Below are 18,403 nucleotides of genomic sequence, written 5' to 3' on the forward strand. Positions count from 1 at the left end.
GTCTCCTTCTAACAACACAGGCTAATGCTAGATGACAGTCATTTTTCCCCTCAGGGAAAATGGTAAGCCATTTTTCTTTCACCTCAGCAAAAAAGATAACAGGCTTCCCCTTTTTGATTTTTATGCTGGTAGACACTGTTAGGGGCAAAATCGATTGGTTTTTATTACAATATCATGGCATTTGAACTGTTTTATAAGCTCATATACACTTGGGAACGTTTTTTATTGATCTGGCATGTTTTAGACACCTAAATCTAGTCAGGAAGGCCCCTTCACTCTAGTGTGCTGAGGGAGGAAGCCTCATTTTGGTGCTTCAGCTGTGCAGTTGATTTCAAGGCAGTGCATGCAGTTTTCATGTGAGAGGGTCCTGTGACTCAGAAAGTGACTCCAGAAGGCTTATTTCTGTGGATGATTGACCCCTAAGGAAGGTAAAATGCTGCAGCAATACTGTAGCAGGGATTGTAGTGTATAAAAACGGTTAAATCCAACAATTAGCTCTGGTTTGCTTGTTTTAAGAGCTAGAGTCTCCATATTTGCTGTGCAATACTTTCTAAGCATTAAGACACTGGGGTCCAAATTTCATAAAAATCGGATATTGCCTTCATAGTTTTTTGAACATTCAGAAATAAAGTGTGTAATGTTATTATTTAAAGAGACAGTAACGTTTTTGTTTAAAATCGTTTTTATTGCATTGTTTGCATGCCTAAATCTGTTTAACATGTCTATGCCATCAGATAACCTATGTTCTGTGTGTGTAGAGACAAATGTGTTCCCCCTTTGAGTGTTTGTGATAATTGTGCCATAGCGTCCAAACAAAATAAGGACAGCTCTGTTACATTTCATAATGTTGCCCAAGATAATTTATCTAATGAAGGTAGTGAGGATAATTCTACATCCTCTCCTTCTGTGTCTACACCAGCTTTGCCCGCGTAGGCGACACCTAGCGCGCCAGTGCTTATTTCTATGCAACAATTAACAGCAGTAGTGGATAATTCTATAGCAAATCTTTTATCCAAACTGCCAGCATTTCAGAGAAAGCGTGATTGTTCAGTTTTAAATACAGATAAAAAAAGGATGAACAATCAGACGCTGACGATGCCTTATCTATTTTACCCTCACATCAATCGGAATTGGCTGTGAGGGAAGGGCTGTCTGAGGGTGAAATTTCAGACTCAGGAAAAATTTCTCAACAGGCAGAACCTGATATAGTAGCATTTAAATTTAAGCTAGAACATCTCCGCGCTTTGCTTAAGGAGGTATTAGCTACTCTGGATGACTGTGATTCTGTAGTAGTACCAGAGAAGTTGTGCAAATTGGACAAATTTTTAGAGGTCCCAGTGCACGAAGACGCTTTCCAATACCCAAGAGGGTAGCGAGCATAGTGGATAAGGAGTGGGAGAAGCCAGGTGTACCCTTTGCCCCACCTCCTATATTTAAGAAAATGTTTCCCATAGTAGACCCTAGAAGGGACGCATGGCAGACGGTTCCGAAGGTTGAGGGAGCTGTTTCAACACTAGCGAAGCGCACAACTATTCCTATAGAGGACAGCTGCGCTTTCAAAGATCCTATGGATAAAAATTGGAAGGATTGCTTAAAAAAGATTTTTGTTCAACAAGGGTTCATCCTTCAACCAGCTACGTGTGTTATTACTGTCACTTCAGCGGCGTCCTTTTGGTTCGAGGAACTAGAATGGTCGCTCCAGAAAGAGACTTCCTATGAAGAAGTCATGGACAGAATTCACGCATTAAAGTTAGCTAATTCCTTTATATTGGATGCCGCTTTTCAAATAACGAAATTGGCGGCGAAAAACTCAGGTTTTGCTATAGTAGCGCGGAGGGCGCTTTGGCTAAAATCCTGGTCGGCAGATGTGTCGTCCAAGACTAAGTTACTTAATATTCCTTTCAAGGGTAAGACCCTTTTTGGGCCGGAATTGAAGGAAATTATTTCAGACATCACTGGGGGTAAGGGCCATGCCCTCCCACAGGATAGGCCTTTTAAGGCTAAGAACAAGTCTAATTTTCGTTCCTTTCACAATTTCAGGAACGGACCGGCTAATAACTCCACTGCCGCTAGACAAGAAGGTAACGCGGCCCAGCCCAAACCCGCTTGGAAGCCCATGCAAGGCTGGACCAAGGGTAAACAGACCAAGAAACCTGCTGCTGCTACCAAGACAGCATGAAGGGGTAGCCCCCGATCCGGGACCGGATCTGGTAGGGGGCAGACTATCTCTCTTCGCTCAGGCTTGGGCAAGAGATGTTCCGGATCCCTGGGTACTAGAAATAGTCTCCAAGGGATACCTGCTAGAGTTCAAGGGACTTCCTCCAAGGGGAAGATTCCACCTGTCTCACTTATCTTCAGACCAGATAAAGAAACAGGCATTCTTACATTGTGTAAGAGACCTATCAAAGATGGGAGTGATAAACCCAGTCCCCTCCGGGGAACAAGGTCTAGGTTTTTACTCAAACCTGTTTGTGGTTCCCAAAAAAGAGGGAACTTTCAGGCCAATCCTGGATTTAAAGATATTAAACAATTTCCTCAGAGTTCCATCCTTCACGTGGCTCTTCCATTCGGTTTAGCCACCGCTCCCAGAATTTTCTCAAAGGTGCTAGGGTCCCTTCTAGCGGTCCTAAGGCCGAGGGGCATCGCTGTAGCACCTTATCTAGACGACATCCTAATCCAAGCGTCATTTCTTTCCAAAGCGAGGGCCCACACAGACATTGTGTTGGCTTTTCTCAGATCTCACGGGTGGAAGGTGAACATAGAAAAGAGTTCACTGTCACCGTCCACAAGGGTTCCGTTTCTGGGAACAATAATAGATTCTATGGAAATGAAGATCTTCCTGACAGAAGTCAGAAAGTTAAAGCTTCTAAACGCTTGTCAAGTTCTTCATTCTATTCCTCAACCCTCCATAGCTCAGTGCATGGAAGTAATAGGACTAATGGTTGCAGCAATGGACGTGGTTCCTTTTGCTCGAATTCATCTAAGACCATTACAGCTGTGCATGCTCAATCAGTGGAATGGGGACTATACAGACTTGTCTCCCCAAATTCAAGTAGACCAGGTAACCAGGGACTCACTTCTCTGGTGGTTGACCCAGGATCACCTGTCTCAGGGAATGAGTTTCCGCAGACCGGAGTGGGTCATTGTCACGACCGACGCCAGCCTCTTGGGGTGGGGCGCGGTCTGGGACTCCCTGAAAGCTCAGGGCCTATGGTCTCGGGAAGAGTCGCTTCTCCCAATAAACATTTTGGAACTAAGAGCAATATTCAATGCGCTCCTGGCTTGACCTCAGCTAGCGAAAGCCAGGTTCATAAGATTTCAGTCGGACAACATAACGACTGTTGCGTACATCAATCATCAGGGGGGAACAAAGAGTTCCCTAGCGATGAAGGAAGTAACCAAGATCATCCAATGGGCAGAGAATCACTCCTGCCATCTATCTGCTATTCACATCCCAGGAGTAGACAACTGGGAGGCGGACTATTTGAGTCTTCAGACTTTCCATCCGGGGGAGTGGGAACTCCACCCGGAGGTCTTTGCTCAGTTAACCCAATTATGGGGCATTCCAGACATGGATCTAATGGCGTCCCGTCAGAACTTCAAGATTCCTTGTTACGGGTCCAGATCCAGGGATCCCAAGGTGATTCTAGTGGATGCATTAGTGGCGCCTTGGTCGTTCAACCTAGCGTATGTGTTTCCACCGTTTCCTCTCCTTCCCAGGCTCATAGCCAGGATCAAACAGGAAAAGGCCTCGGTGATTCTGATAGCTCCTGCGTGGCCACGCAGGACTTGGTATGCAGACCTGGTGAATATGTCATCGGCTCCACCATGGAAGCTACCTTTGAGACAGGATCTTCTAGTACAAGGTCCATTCGAACATCCAAATCTAGTTTCTCTGCAGCTGACTGCTTGGAAATTGAACGCTTGATTTTATCCAAACGTGGGTTTTCGAATTCTGTGACAGATACTCTGGTCCAAGCCAGAAAACCTGTGACTAGAAAGATTTACCATAAAATATGGCGTAAATATATCTGTTGGTGTGAATCCAAGGGATTCTCCTGGAGTAAAATAAAAATTCCAAGGATTCTCTCCTTTCTCCAAGAAGGTTTGGATAAAGGGTTGTCCGCTAGTTCTCTAAAGGGACAGATTTCTGCTTTATCTGTCTTGTTACACAAACGACTGGCAGCTGTGCCAGATGTACAAGCTTTTGTTCAGGCTTTGGTTAGAATCAAGCCTGTTTACAGAACCATGACTCCTCCTTGGAGTCTAAATTTAGTTCTTTCAGTTCTTCAAGGGGTTCCGTTTGAACCTTTACATTCCATAAATATTAAGTTATTATCTTGGAAAGTACTGTTTTTGGGTGCTATTTCTTCTGCTAGAAGAGTTTCTGAATTATCTGCTTTGCAGTGTAATCCACCCTATCTGGTTTTCCATTCAGATAAGGTTGTTTTGCGTACTAAGCCTGGTTTTCTTCCAAAAGTTGTTTCCAACAAGAATATTAACCAGGAAATAGTTGTTCCTTCTCTGTGTCCGAAACCAGTTTCAAAGAAGGAACGTTTATTACACAATTTAGATGTTGTTCGTGCTTTAAAGTTCTATTTAGAAGCAACAAAAGATTTTAGACAAACCTCATCTTTGTTTGTCGTTTACTCTGGTAAGAGGAGAGATCAAAAAGCTACTGCTACCTCTCTCTCTTTCTGGCTAAAAAGCATTATCCGATTGGCCTATGAGACTTCCGGACGACAGCCTCCTGACCGAATCACAGCTCACTCTACTAGGGCTGTGGCTTCCACATGGGCCTACAAGAACGAGGCTTCTGTTGATCAGATATGTAAGGCAGCGACTTGGTATTCTCTGCACACTTTTGCCAAATTCTACAAATTTGATACTTATGCTTCTTCGGAGGCTATTTTTGGGAGAAAGGTTTTGCAAGCCGTGGTGCCTTCCATTTAGGTAACCTGATTTGCTCCCTCCCTTCATCCGTGTCCTAAAGCTTTGGTATTGGTTCCCACAAGTAATGGATGACGCCGTGGACCGGACACACCAATGTTGGAGAAAACAGAATTTATGCTTACCTGATAAATTACTTTCTCCAACGGTGTGTCCGGTCCACGGCCCGCCCTGGTTTTCCTAATCAGGTTGAAATTTTTTTGGTCTTTATACACTACAGTCACCACGGCACCCTATAGTTTCTCCTTTTTCTCCTAACCGTCGGTCGAATGACTGGGGGGCGGAGCTAGAGGGGGAGCTATATGGACAGCTCTGCTGTGTGCTCTCCTTGCCTTTCCCTGTAGGGGAGGAGAATATCCCACAAGTAATGGATGACGCCGTGGACCGGACACACCGTTGGAGAAAGTAATTTATCAGGTAAGCATAAATTCTGTTTTTTGGCGCGAAGGTACATCCGATGACGCAAATTCGTCTTTTCCGGCGTCTTAGTTGACGCAAGTTCCTTGCCCAAGGTTGCGTCTACAATGACGCAAGTGTGTCATTTCCGGATTTTGTTAGCGCCAAAACATTTTCAGTTTGCGTTGTGCGTCATTCTTGGTGCCAAATAATTTAATTATTTAAAACCCCATTCCTATATGCTTCTTGCCTTTTTTTTTATGTCAGAGGGCTATGCTGTTTGCATTTTTTCCCCCATTCCTGAAACTGCCATATAAGGAAATTAATCATTTTGCTTTATATGTTGTTTTTTCTCTTACATTTGCAAGATGTCTCAATCTGATCCTGTCTCAGAAACCACTGTTAGAACCCTGCTACCTGATAACAGTTCTACCAAAGCTAAGTGCATTTGTTGTAAATTTGTGGAGATTATATCTCCAGCTGTGGTATGTAATAGTTGTCATGATAAGCTTTTACATGCAGAGAATGTCCATCAGTAATAGTACAATGCCTGTTGTTCCTTCAACATCTAATGTACATGATATACCTGTAAATATAAAAGATTCTTTAATAAACGTAAAAGGTCTTTTAAAACTTCTCATAAAGTTGATGAAATTTCAAATGGCCGACAACATACTGAATTATCCTCCTCTGATGAGGATCTATCTGATTCTTAAGATCCTTCCTCAGATATTGACACTGACAAATCTACTTATTTATTTAAAATGGAGTATATTCGTTCCTTGTTAAAAGAGGTGTTGATTACATTGGATATTGAGGAAACTAGTCCTCTTGATATTAAAACTAGTAAACGTTTAAATTCTGTTTATAAACCTCCTGTGGTTACTCAAGAGGTTTTTCCTGATTCCTGATTTGTCTAGCATTGTTCGCTTGCTTCAACATGCTAATCATTTTATCTGTGATGCCATTTTTGATATAATCAAAATTGATGTTAAATCTATGTCTTTAGCTATTTTAGCTAGAAGAGCTTTGTGGCTCAAATATTGGAATGCTGACATGGTATCTAAGTCTAGATTACTATCTCTTTCCAAGGTAACAATTTATTTGGTTCTCAGTTGGATTAAATTATTTCAACTGTCACTGGGGGGAAGGGAGTTTTTTGCCTCAGGATAAAAGACCTAAGGGTTAATCTAAAGCTTCTAGCTGTTTTCGTTCCTTTCGACAAAGTAAGGAACAGAAACCTAAGAATCTGGTTCCAATTCCAACCTCCTTCAAGTTGGAGTAAATCCAAGCCGTTTAAGAAACCAAAGCCAGCCCCCAAGTCTGCATGAAGGTGCGGCCCTCATTCCAGCTCAGCTGGTAGGGGGCAGATTAAGATTCTTCCAAAACATTTGGGCAGATTCTGTCCAAAATCAATGGATTCAGAGTATTGTTTCTCAAGGGTACCGAATAGGATTCAGAGTAAGACCTCCTGTGAGAAGATTTTTTTCTCTCACGCATCCCAGCAAATCCAGTAAAGGCTCAGGCTTTTCTGAAGTGTGTTTCAGACCTGGAACTTTCAGGGGTAATCATACCAGTTCCGTTTCAGGAACGGGGTCTAGGGTTTTATTCAAATCTATTCATTGTCCTAAAGAAAGAAAATTCATTCAGGCCAGTTCTGGATCTGAAAATTTTGAATAGTTATGTAAGAGTGCCAACTTTCAAAATGGTGACTATTTGGGTCTCATGACTGCAGCATCAGACGCAATCCCCTTTGCTCCTTTTCATATGAGACCTCTCCAGCTTTGTATGCTGAACCAATGGTGCAGGGATTATACAAATATATCACAATTAATATCCTTAAAGGGACACTAAACCATGAAAAAAAGTAATCTTCAATTGCAAGTTTATTATAGTTTACATAGATTTGTAATAGGCTTTGTGTTTCCAATTAATACCATTTCTTATAAAATCAAGATTGAAAATTTAACAAATTCCAAACCCACCGCCAGCTAGTATTTTCCAATCTTCAAATCCGGACCGATAACCCAGGTTATCAAAATGGATGACAAATGCCGCTATGCGCATGCGCGATATTCAGTTCATAGTATACGTCACCAGCAAACCCTCTGTATCGGGTAAGAACTGAGCGCTGTGCTGAGAGAATCTCCCTAACAATAACGAGCATTAGGGTTAGAAATAAGCGCTTGCGTCTGATGACGAGATAGGATATGCGAGTCAAGGAACACAAAGCGCATGCGTCTGGTCACAACATAGTCACTTAATGATATGCATGATATGCATAAAATGGGAATTGGATTGGCGATTGTGTTTGGTAGTGCACGGCCCATATTAGAGGGTTGACTGTACTGACGTCATGCTCTAAATATAAATTATAATTTTAAAGTCTTCTGAAAAATCGTTTTACTGAAAAAATAGGTAAGATATGTTATATAAACGTTTGTTGTTTGAAAACGATAGTCAGGTTGGGCTGAAAATAATAAAGTTTTGGAATCCTTCAAATCCCAATGTTTGACTCTCTCTGACTTGGTGGTTAGATCACCATCGTATAGTTCAAGGGGCCTCTTTTGTTCGTCCAACCTGGACTGTGATCACAACAGATTCAAGTCTTTTAGGTTGGGGAGCTGTCTGGGGATCTCTGACAGCACAAGGGGTTTGGAAATATCAAGAGGCGAGGTTACCAATCAATATTTTAGAACTCCGTGCTATTTTCAGGGCTCTTCAGGTTTGGCCTCTGTTGAAGAGAGAACCGTTCATTTGTTTTCAGGCAGACAATATCACAACTGTGGCATATGTCAATCATCAGGGTGGGACTCAGTCCCCAAGCTATGAAAGAAGTATCTTGGATACTTGCTTGGGCGGAATCCAGCTCCTGTCTAATTTCTGTGGTGCATATCCCAGGTATAGACAATTGGGAAGCGGATTATCTCAGCCGTCAGACTTTACATCCGGGGGAGTGGTCACTCCATCCAGATGTGTTTTCTCAGATTGTTCAGATGTGGGGTCTTCCAGAAATAGATCTGATGGCTTCCCATCTAAACAAGAAACTACCCAGGTACCTGTCCAGGTCCAGGGATCCTTAGACTGAAGCGGTGGATGCGTTAGCAGTTCCTTGGTGTTACCAACTCCTTGGTGTTACCAACCTGCTTATATCTTCCCGCCTCTGGTTCTTCTTCCAAGAGTGATTTCCAAGATCATCATGTAGCAATTGTTTGTGTTGCTGGTAGCACCAGCATGGCCTCACAGGTTTTGGTATGCAGATCTTGTTCGGATGTTCAGTTGCTAACCTTGGCCACTTCCATTAAGACCAGACCTTCTGTCTCAAGGTCTGTTTTTCCATCAAGATCTCAAATCATTAAATTTGAAGGTATGGAAATTTAACGCCTTCTGCTTAGTCATACAGGTTTCTCTGACTCAGTGATTAATACTATGTTACAGGCCCGTAAATCTGTTTCTAGGAAGATTTATTATTGAGTTTGGAAGACGTATATTTCATGGTGGTGTTCTCATAAATTCTCCTGGCATTCTTTTAGAATTCCTAGAATTTTACAGTTTCTTCAGGATGGTTTGGATAAGGGGTTGTCTGCAAGTTCCTTGAGAGGACAAATCTCTGCTCTTTCTGTTTTATTTCACAGAAAGATTGCTAAGCTTCCTGATATTCACTGTTTTGTACAGGCTTTGGTCCGTATCAAGCCTGTCATTAAATCAATCTCTCCTCCTTGGAGTCTTAATTTGGTTTTGAAGACTTTACAGGCTCCTCTGTTTGAGCCTATGCATTCTTTGGGCATTAAACTACTTTCTTGGAAAGTGTTGTTCCTTTTGGCCATCTCTTCTGCTAGAAGAGTTTCTAAATTATCTGCTCTTTCTTGTGAATCTCCTTTTCTGATTTTTCCATCAGGATAAGGCAGTTTTGTGGACTTCATTTAAATTTCTATCTAAGGTTGTGAATTCTAACAACATTAATAGAGAAATTGTTGTCCCTTCTTTGTGTCCTTATCCTAAGAATTCTTTGGAGAGATCCTTACATTCTTTGGATGTGGTAAGAGCTTTGAAATATTATGTTGAAGTTACTAAAGATTTCAGGAAGACTTCTAGTCTATTTGTTATCTTTTCTGGTTCTAGGAAAGGACAGAAGGCTTCTGCTATTTCCTTGGCATCTTGGTTAAAACTTTTGATTCATCAGGCTTATTTGGAGTCGGGTCAGGCCCCACCTCAGAGAATTACAGCTCATTCTACTAGATCAGTCTTCACTTTGTGGGCTTTTAAGAATGAAGCTTCAGTTGATCAGATTTGCAAAGCAGCAACTTGGTCTTCTTTACATACATTTACAAAATTCTATCGTTTTGATGTATTTGCTTCTTCTGAAGCAGTTTTTGGTAGAAAAGTTTTTCAGGGAGCTGTTTCAGTTTGATTCCTTTGCTTATGTTTGAGTTTTTTCTGTTCATTATGAGAATAAACTTATATTTTGGGTTGTGGATTTACTTTTTCAGTGGAAAATGGCTGTTATTATTTTATCCTTCCCTTTCTAGTGACTCTTCTGTGGAGTTCCACATCTTGGATATTTCTATCCCATACGTCATTAGCTCATGGACTCTTGCCAATTACATAAAAGAAACCATAATTTATGTAAGAAATTACCTGATAAATTCATTTCTTTCATATTGGCAAGAGTCCATGAGACCCACCCTTTTTTATGGTGGTTATGATTTTTTGTATAAACACAATTATTTCCAAATTCCTTTGTTGATGCTTTTTACTCCTTTCATTCTCACCCCACTACTTGGCTATTCGTTAAACTGAATTGTGGGTGTGGTGAGGGGTGTATTTATAGGCATTTTGAGGTTTGGGAAACTTTACCCCTCCTGGTAGGATTGAATATCCCATACGTCGCAAGCTCATGGACTCTTGCCAATATGAGTTCTTACATAAATTATGTTTTGTAGCAAACTTTTAGTTATTGTTTTGAAATGTATTAATTTATTTTGCTGCATGTACACTTTTGTGCTTTTTGTATGATACTGAAAAGTAATTTGCCTTGGCAGGTTGCATTTTTCATAGTTAATGAAAATACCACATAAAACCACTTATAAGGCAGAATGGTTGTTACCTTCCCAGCTTTCCAGTCATTTGTCTGAGGATTTTTTCCCCCAATACAATCTGGAAGTAATTTAAAGGGACATAAGTGTTACATCATTTCATTATTGCACTACTGTTTGCATATAACAAAGTGTTTAACCACTGCAAAGGTTTTAAAGTACTAAAAGCAATGTTTGAGCAATATCTACCTACTACATTTGGTTTAGGATCACGTAAAATGAGTTAATTTGAAGTATTAATACTTGTTTTTGATAGAAAGAATGAAAGTGTGTGAATAAATAAAGCTGTACACATTTAACTGTTGTATTTATGTTTTTTGTTTTTTTTCCATCCACTTTTTGTTGAGGTAGAAAAGCAAAGAGAAAGAAGAGAAAAAAAAACACAAGAAATCCACGTCCACCGCAATCGTAGATGAGGATGCACCTGAGAATACACCTGAGAAGGAAGAGAGCAGGGTAGAAGAGAAAACAGCAGATGCTCCGTCTGATGTGAGCAGTAGGCAGAAATGTACATTCACTGATTATTATATAGTGGTAACGCATAGGCTGTCCCTATTGTCCTCTACAATTCATTGACCTAGATTTATTAAGTTTATTAAATTACTGCAATTTTTTTAACATATGAACCACACAAATTAAAAAATATATATATATATAATTTTGAAGAAAGGTAAATCTCTACATATAAAGAACTTATTCTTACAAGTTGTAAAATAACTTTACTAAGTAGTAGACTAGACAAATTAATTTCTGTGATAGCATTCAGCAGATATACAGTATTAAGCTGCAAAAACCTAATACAGGTACAAATCCCCAAAATTCAAACTTATTCTGAAATCCAAAATGTTAGCAAAAACAAAATTTATGCTTACCTGGTAAATGTATTTCCGGGCATGGAGTCCACAACGTCATTCCAATTACTAGTGGGATATTTAACTCCTGGCCAGCAGGAGGAGGCAAAGAGCACCCCAGCAAAGCTGTTAAGTGTCACTTCCCTTACCCATAACCCCCAGTCATTCGGCCGAAGGAAAATTTAAAAAGAAACACAAGGGTTTAGAGGTGCCTGATGTTTACTAAAAAAAAACCTGCCGAATATAATTTAAAAGAGAGAGCAGGGTCATGGACTCTCCATGCCTGAAAAGAGAAATTTATCAGGTACCCAATACCTAACCTAGAGGACACGGAATGAAAAGGGAGGGAGAACAAGGCAGGATGATCTAAACAGAAGGCACCACCACTTGAAGAACCTTTCTCCCAAAAGAGGCCTCAGCCAAGGCAAAAGTATCAAATCTATAGAATTTGGAAAAAGTATGCAAAGAGGACCATGTTGCCACCTTGCAAATCTGTTCCACAGAAGCTTCATTTTTGAAAGCCCAAGATGAGGAGACAGCCCTAGTGGAATGAGCCTTAATTCTCTCAGGAGGCTGCTGTCCAGCTGTCTCACAAGCAAAACGAATCATACTTCTTAACCAGAGGGAAAGCGTAGTAGAAGTGACCTTCTGACCCTTACGCTTTCCAGAGAAAACAACAAACAGGGCAGAAGATTGCCGAAAATCTTTAGTAGCTTGTAGGTAAAATTTTAGAGCACGCACAACATCCAAGTTATGCAAAAGACGTTCCTTGAGAAGAAGGATTAGGACAAAAAGAAGGAACAACAATTTCCTGATTAATGTTTCGATCTGACACCATCTTAGGGAGAAACCCCAATTTAGTACGAAGGACTGCCTTATTTGCATGAAAAATAAGGTACGGGGAATCACACTGCAGAGCTTAAAGCTCAGAAATTCTGCGAGCGGAAGAAATAGCAAGGAGAAACAAAACCTTCCAAGATAACAATTTTATATCAACAACATGCATCAGGTCAAACAGAGCCTGCTGCAAACCTTTAAGAACTAGGTTAAGGCTCCAAGGAGGAGCAACAGGTTTAAACACAGGCCTGATTTTGACCAGGGCCTGAACAAAAGCTTGAACATCTGGTAAATCTGTCAGACGTTTGTGCAAAAGAATAGACAGTGCAGAAATCTGACCCTTCAGAGCACTGACTGACAAACCTTTCTCCAGGCCATCCTGAAGAAAATATAAAATTCAGGGAATCCTTACCCGGCTCCAGGAGAAACCCTTAGATTCACACCAAAAAAAGGTATTTACCCATACCTTATGGTAAATCCTGCGAGTAACAGGTTTATGAGCCTGAAGCATAGTATCAATGACCGTCTCAGGAAAAAAACACCTCTGGACATGACTAGGCGTTCAATCTTCAAGTAGTCACCTTCAGAGAATCTAGATTTGGATGGAGGAATGGACCCTGAATTAGAAGGTCCTTCCTCAGAGGTAACCTCCAAGGTGGAAGAGATGACATCTTCACCAGATCCGCGAACCAGATCCTGCGAGGCCAGGCAGGAGCTATTAGAATCACAGACTCTTTCTCCTGTTTGATACAATCAATGACTTGTGGAAGGAGAGCAAATGGAGGAAACAGGTATGCTAGACCGAAATTCCAAGGAACCGCCAGAGCATCTATCAGAGCAGGCTGAGGATCTCTTGACCTTGATCCGTACTTTGGAAGCTTGGCGTTTTGACAAGACGCCATCAGATCCAACTCCGGAACCCCTCCACCTGAGGGTTATCCTTGAGAACACTTCCGGATGGAGAGCCCACTCCCCGGGATGAAAAGTCTGTCTGCTCAGAAATTCTGCCTCTCAGTTGCCATCTCCTGGAATGTGGATGGCAGATAATCATGAGCTTCCACCCACAGCAGAATGCGCGAGTCCCCTCCTTCATGGCCAAGGAACTCTGAGTTCCTCCCTGGTGGTTGATGTGAGCCACTGAGGTGATGTTGTCCGACTGGAATCTGATAAACCGGACTAAAGATAATTGAGGCCAAGCTGTCAAGGTATTGACGATTGCTCTCAACTCCAATATGTTTATGGAAAGAGAAGACTCTTCTCAAGACCACAGGCCCTGAGCTTTTATAGAACCCAAAACATCTCCCCAGCCTAACAGGCTGGCGTCCATAGTCACAATCACCCAGGAAGGTCTCAGGAAGCAAGTGCCCAGAGACAGATGTTCCTGTGAAATCCACCACGAGAGAGAGTCTTTTGTTAGGGGCTCTAGATTTATCCTCTGCGATAAATCTTAATGGTCTCTGTTCCATTGATGGAGCATGCAAAGCTGCAGCGGTCGCAGATGGAACCGAGCAAAAGTAATGATGTCCATGGAAGCCACCATCAGACTAATCGCCTCCATGCATTGAGCCACTGATGGACGAATAGCAGACTGTAGAGAAAGGCAAGAAGTTTTGATTTTCTGACATTCGTCAGGAAAATGTTCTTGAACAGGGAATCTATGATTGTCCCTGGGAAACACACTCTTGTAGCTGGAACTAGAGAACTCTTTACCATATTCGCTTTCCACCCGTGGGAATGTAGAAAAGACAACATCTCTGAGATTTTTCTAGTTGAAAAGATGACGCCTGAATCAAGATGTTGTCTAGGTAAGGCACCACAGTAATTCCCTGGGATCTGACCACTGCGAAAAGAACCGACAGAACCTTTGTGAAAATCAAACGGAAGTGTGACAAACGGGAAATGTTTGTCCAGAAAGGGAAACTTTAGAAACTACTGATGATCCCTGTGAATGGGAACATGGAGATACGCGTTCTTGAGGTCTATGGTCGTCATGAATTGACCTTCATGAACCAATGGAAGGATGGAATGAATAGTTTCCATCTTGAAGGACGGAACCCTGAGAAATTTGTCGAGGCATTTTAGGTCTAGGATGGGACGGAAAGTTTTAGAACCACAAAGAGATTTGAATAGAATCCTTTTCCCTGTTCCTCTACACTAACTGGAACAATTACTCCCAAGGAGGATAGGTCCTCTACACAGTTTAAGAAGGCCTCCCTCTTTACTTGGTTTGAGGATAGTCTTGACAGGACAAATCTGCCTCTTGGAGGGCAAGACTTGAATCCTATTCTGTAACCTGGGATACTATATCTACAGCCCACGGATCTGGGACATTGCGTATACAAGCTTGCTGAAAAAGAGAGAGCCTACCCCACACTTGATAAAAAATTGGATTGGGGGCAGACCCTTCATGGTGATTTAGAATCAGTGGAAAGCTGCTTGTTTTGCTTTCCCTTATTCCAAGGCTGGCTGGCTGGACTTCCAAGAGGACCTGGATTGGTCTGGTTTGGAAGAAGAGGAGGAAAACTTCTGTCCTTTTAAAGTTGCGAAAGGTACGAAAATTAGAAGTCTGTCAACCCTTAGGTCTATTCTTCTTGTTCTGAGGTAGGAAAGATCCCTTTCCACCCGTAATATCTGAAATGATTTCCACCCCACCAGGACCAAATAGGGTTTTACCTTTATAAGGTAAAACCAGAAGCTTGGCCTTTGAAGATACATCAGCCGACCAAGATTTTAACCACAGAGCTCTGTGAGCTAGGATAGTGAAGCTAGACATCTTAGCTCCCAAGATAATTACCTGCATGTTGGCATCGCAGATAATGGTATTGGCTAATTTAAGAGCCCTGATCCTATCTTGGATCTCCTCAATCGTAGCATCTTCTGATATCAGATCAGATAGGGCATCACACCAATAAGATGCTGCACCTGCAACCGTAGCAATACTTGCCGCAGGTTGCCACTGTAATCCTTGATGGATGTACATTTATTTTAAGTAAGCTTCTAGCTTCTTATCTATAGGATCCTTAAAAGCACAACCATCCTCTATAGGTATAGTAGTTCTTTTAGCCAGAGTAGAGAGAGCTCCTTCTACCTTAGGCACTGTACGCCATGAGTCGCGAATGGAGTTGGCTACAGGAAACATATTTTTAAAAACTGTGGACAGTAAAAATGGAACCCCTGGCTTATCCCATTCCTGAGCTATAATCTGACACTAAATTAAAATTTGAATAAAATCTTTTTAATAAACTGTAATAAACTGTTCCCACAGAACGTTAATGTACATACAAAAAACAAACTTTAGAAAACTAGAAATTTGTCAAAAGAATCTGTCGCACTTAAAACTACCTCAGACTGGCTGAGTCTACTACCTTGACAGGATTGAAAAAACCCCTAGTAAGAGGAAGCGAGGCTCTCCTACAAAGTTCCTCTCCTCTTGGAAGACCATCAGATCGTCGAAGAATAAGGTGCAAAGCCGACACACCAAAACTCACTAAGCTCCGCTCTGTACAACCCGGAAGAGCGGAGAGTTACGTGAGCGGGCTAGAGAAAATAAACTGCCCCACAAATTTTTCAGTTAACTAGCGCAAGAGTTTAAAGGCTTAAATTGAAAGTTAAACAGCTAATCTAAACTCGTATCCGGGCTCCATACATGAGGGGAAATTATACAAAACCCCTAAACAACCCTTTAGCCAAGTAAGGAAAATAACGAGCATAGCTCTTCATTAACCCCTTCAGTCTCTCAATCATTCCCATATAAAGTGCCAGTAACGCTGCCCATAAATGTACCCTTAACCGAAAGGATAACTATGTCCCAAAAAAGATCCACCTGAGGGTTAACCTCTAAAGTGCTGTCCTTACCTAATACCTAGAAGGCAAAGGCACTTACCTGTGGATCCAGCTGCAGGGCACATAACCGCTCCTTAGGTGTGACAGGCACTCCACTCCCTGTCAGGGACCTGTAGGAAAAGAAAGAATAGAGTAACCAACCCTGGCTTTCTCCAAAGGGGTAGCAAAAGTATTAGAAGCAAAGACTACCTCGCCGCCTTCTAACTGATAAAAACCACCATTACTCTTACTAAAGCGATTGGACACAGCTAGACCCCCAATCATTGCTTGCAGGGAAAAGTACCCATAAAAGGATGAAATATCATCAGACACCAACTTCGCACATCCTCCATTGACAGAGGCAAAGAGAATGACTGGGGATTATAAATAAGGGAAGTTGCACTTAACAGCTTTGCTGGGGTGCTCTTTGCCTTCTCCTGCTGGCCAGGAGTTGAATATCCCACTAGTAATTGGAATGACGTTGTGGACTCTCAATGCCATAGGAAAGAAAATTACTATTTCTTTCCTATGGCATGGAGAGTCCACGACTTCATTCCAATTACTAGTGTGAACTCCTGGCCAGCAGAAGGAAACAAAGAGTACCCCAGCAGAGCTGTTAAGTGTCACTTCCCTTACCCACAATCCCCAGTCATTCTCTTTGCCTTGATCACGGGAGGATGTGCAAAGATTGTGTCTGAAATTATTTAATCCTTTAATGGGTACTTTTTCCTGCAATCAAGGATTGGGGCTATGCTGTGTCCATGTCAATCTCTTTAGTAAGAGTAATGGTGGCTTATAGCAGTTAGAAGGCGGCATGGTAGTCTTTGCTTAAAGGGACATGAAATCCAAATGTTTTCTTTAATAATTCAGATAGAGCATACAATTTTAAATAACTTTTGAATTTATTTCTATTATCTATTTTGTTTTGTACTCTTTGTATCCTTTGTTGAAAAGTATACCTAGGTAGGCTCAGAAGCTTCTGATTGGTGGCTGCACATATATGCCTCTTGTCATTGGCTTTCAGCTAGCTCCCAGTAGTGCATAACTACTCCTTCAACAAAGGATACCAAGAGAATGGAGCAAATTTAGATAACAGAAGTAAATTGGAAAGTTGTTTAAAATTGTATTCTCTATATGAATCATGAAAAAAATTGGGTTTCATGTCCCTTTAACTTCTAACACCAATGCTACCCCTTTATAGAAAACCAGGGTTGGTTACTCGTTTTTTTTCTTGTATCTTCAGGTCCCTGTCAGCGACCAGACTAGGCTGACACACTTGGAGCTGCTGTGACTGCTCCACGGCAGAAGACTCTGGAGGGTAAGTCCTTTTATATTTATTTACTACAAGAAAATAAAATGGAGAAGGAGGTAATCGGGGACCTGCTACCCTCACGAAGGGTCACTATTTTTCATGCATATCTACTAGTTTAGATATGTTGCAGCTGAGCAGTTAACTGGTCTATAGCCAGTGTGAGGGATATTATGCCGCTTCTTTCTCCTAAATAGGGGTCAGTATACAGTGTAAGATTCAGGCTGTATGGTGCCTATGTAACTTAATGATAAGGTCACTTTTACTATCCCTGCTTGGTCCGTTTTTACAGGCAGTAAAAAAGTTATTTGGGGCAGACCAGATACCGGTACACAAGATTAGATTGTCCTGCGACAAGGGGGTTTGTAACATGCTTGAACTTGCTATTTTTAATCCGTTACTATGGGATTATGTCTAGTGCAGGGAATTTTTTCTATTTGCCCTGCGATACGTTTTTATACGTTAGGGGTATTGTAACGGTTTCCATTTTGGTTTAGACGCTTCTCTCATTTCTCCCAGCAGCGGTGGGGTTAAAAAGTTTTCCCACCTTGGACTGGGTTATGGCCACACTGCGTCATTGAAGAGACTCGTACAGGTATCTATATGAGAAATTCTGGAGGAAATCGAGTCTGTTAGTTACGCTAAGTGTGATTGTACAACTGATCCCCCTCGGCAGGGGAGCACATAGTCGGTCCTCTAAGAGGGGTTAAAGGATAACTACTTTGGGTATGTGCGTTGCCTTAGTAAGTATTTATGGCTTACTGTTAAATCTGTGGGTTTATAGTGCGCTTCCTTAGAGGATTCTCAGCACTCCAGGGCCTCTATCTGTAGGAGGAGCAGGAAGATGCCAAGTCTTCGATCTGTGATGACAGTGAAACCTTAAAGCAGAGTCTGCGCCGTAGTTTGGGCTAGACTCTCAGCCTGGGGTCATTTGTTTTGAGAGTGCATTTATATCTAACCCTAATAATGAACATGGTGTAGTGGTAAAACACTCACCTATGAATAAGATTTGGTTTCAGTATCGAGTGGGTTAATATTTTCCGCCACAAACAAGATTTTTTTGTACGCTGGTGTGTAGCATTGCGCTGTTGTGTAATATTGTATATTCCACTTTCTTTAGGGATTTAGCGACATGCCTTTTC

At 41.6% G+C, this 18,403-nt stretch overlaps 1 protein-coding gene across 2 annotated transcripts in view; it reads left to right on the forward strand.

Moving 5' to 3' along the window:
- Positions 1-18,403, forward strand: part of AP3D1 (adaptor related protein complex 3 subunit delta 1) — a 419,857-nt gene that overhangs the window by 207,304 nt on the left and 194,150 nt on the right. For both annotated transcript variants that reach the window (XM_053703077.1, XM_053703078.1), the window contains exon 23: positions 10,794-10,931. In XM_053703077.1, coding sequence (XP_053559052.1) covers positions 10,794-10,931 — 138 coding nt within the window. The remainder of the gene's footprint in view (positions 1-10,793; positions 10,932-18,403) is intronic.

This window comes from Bombina bombina, chromosome 2, assembly GCF_027579735.1.
Source record: "Bombina bombina isolate aBomBom1 chromosome 2, aBomBom1.pri, whole genome shotgun sequence".
NCBI lineage: Eukaryota > Metazoa > Chordata > Amphibia > Anura > Bombinatoridae > Bombina > Bombina bombina.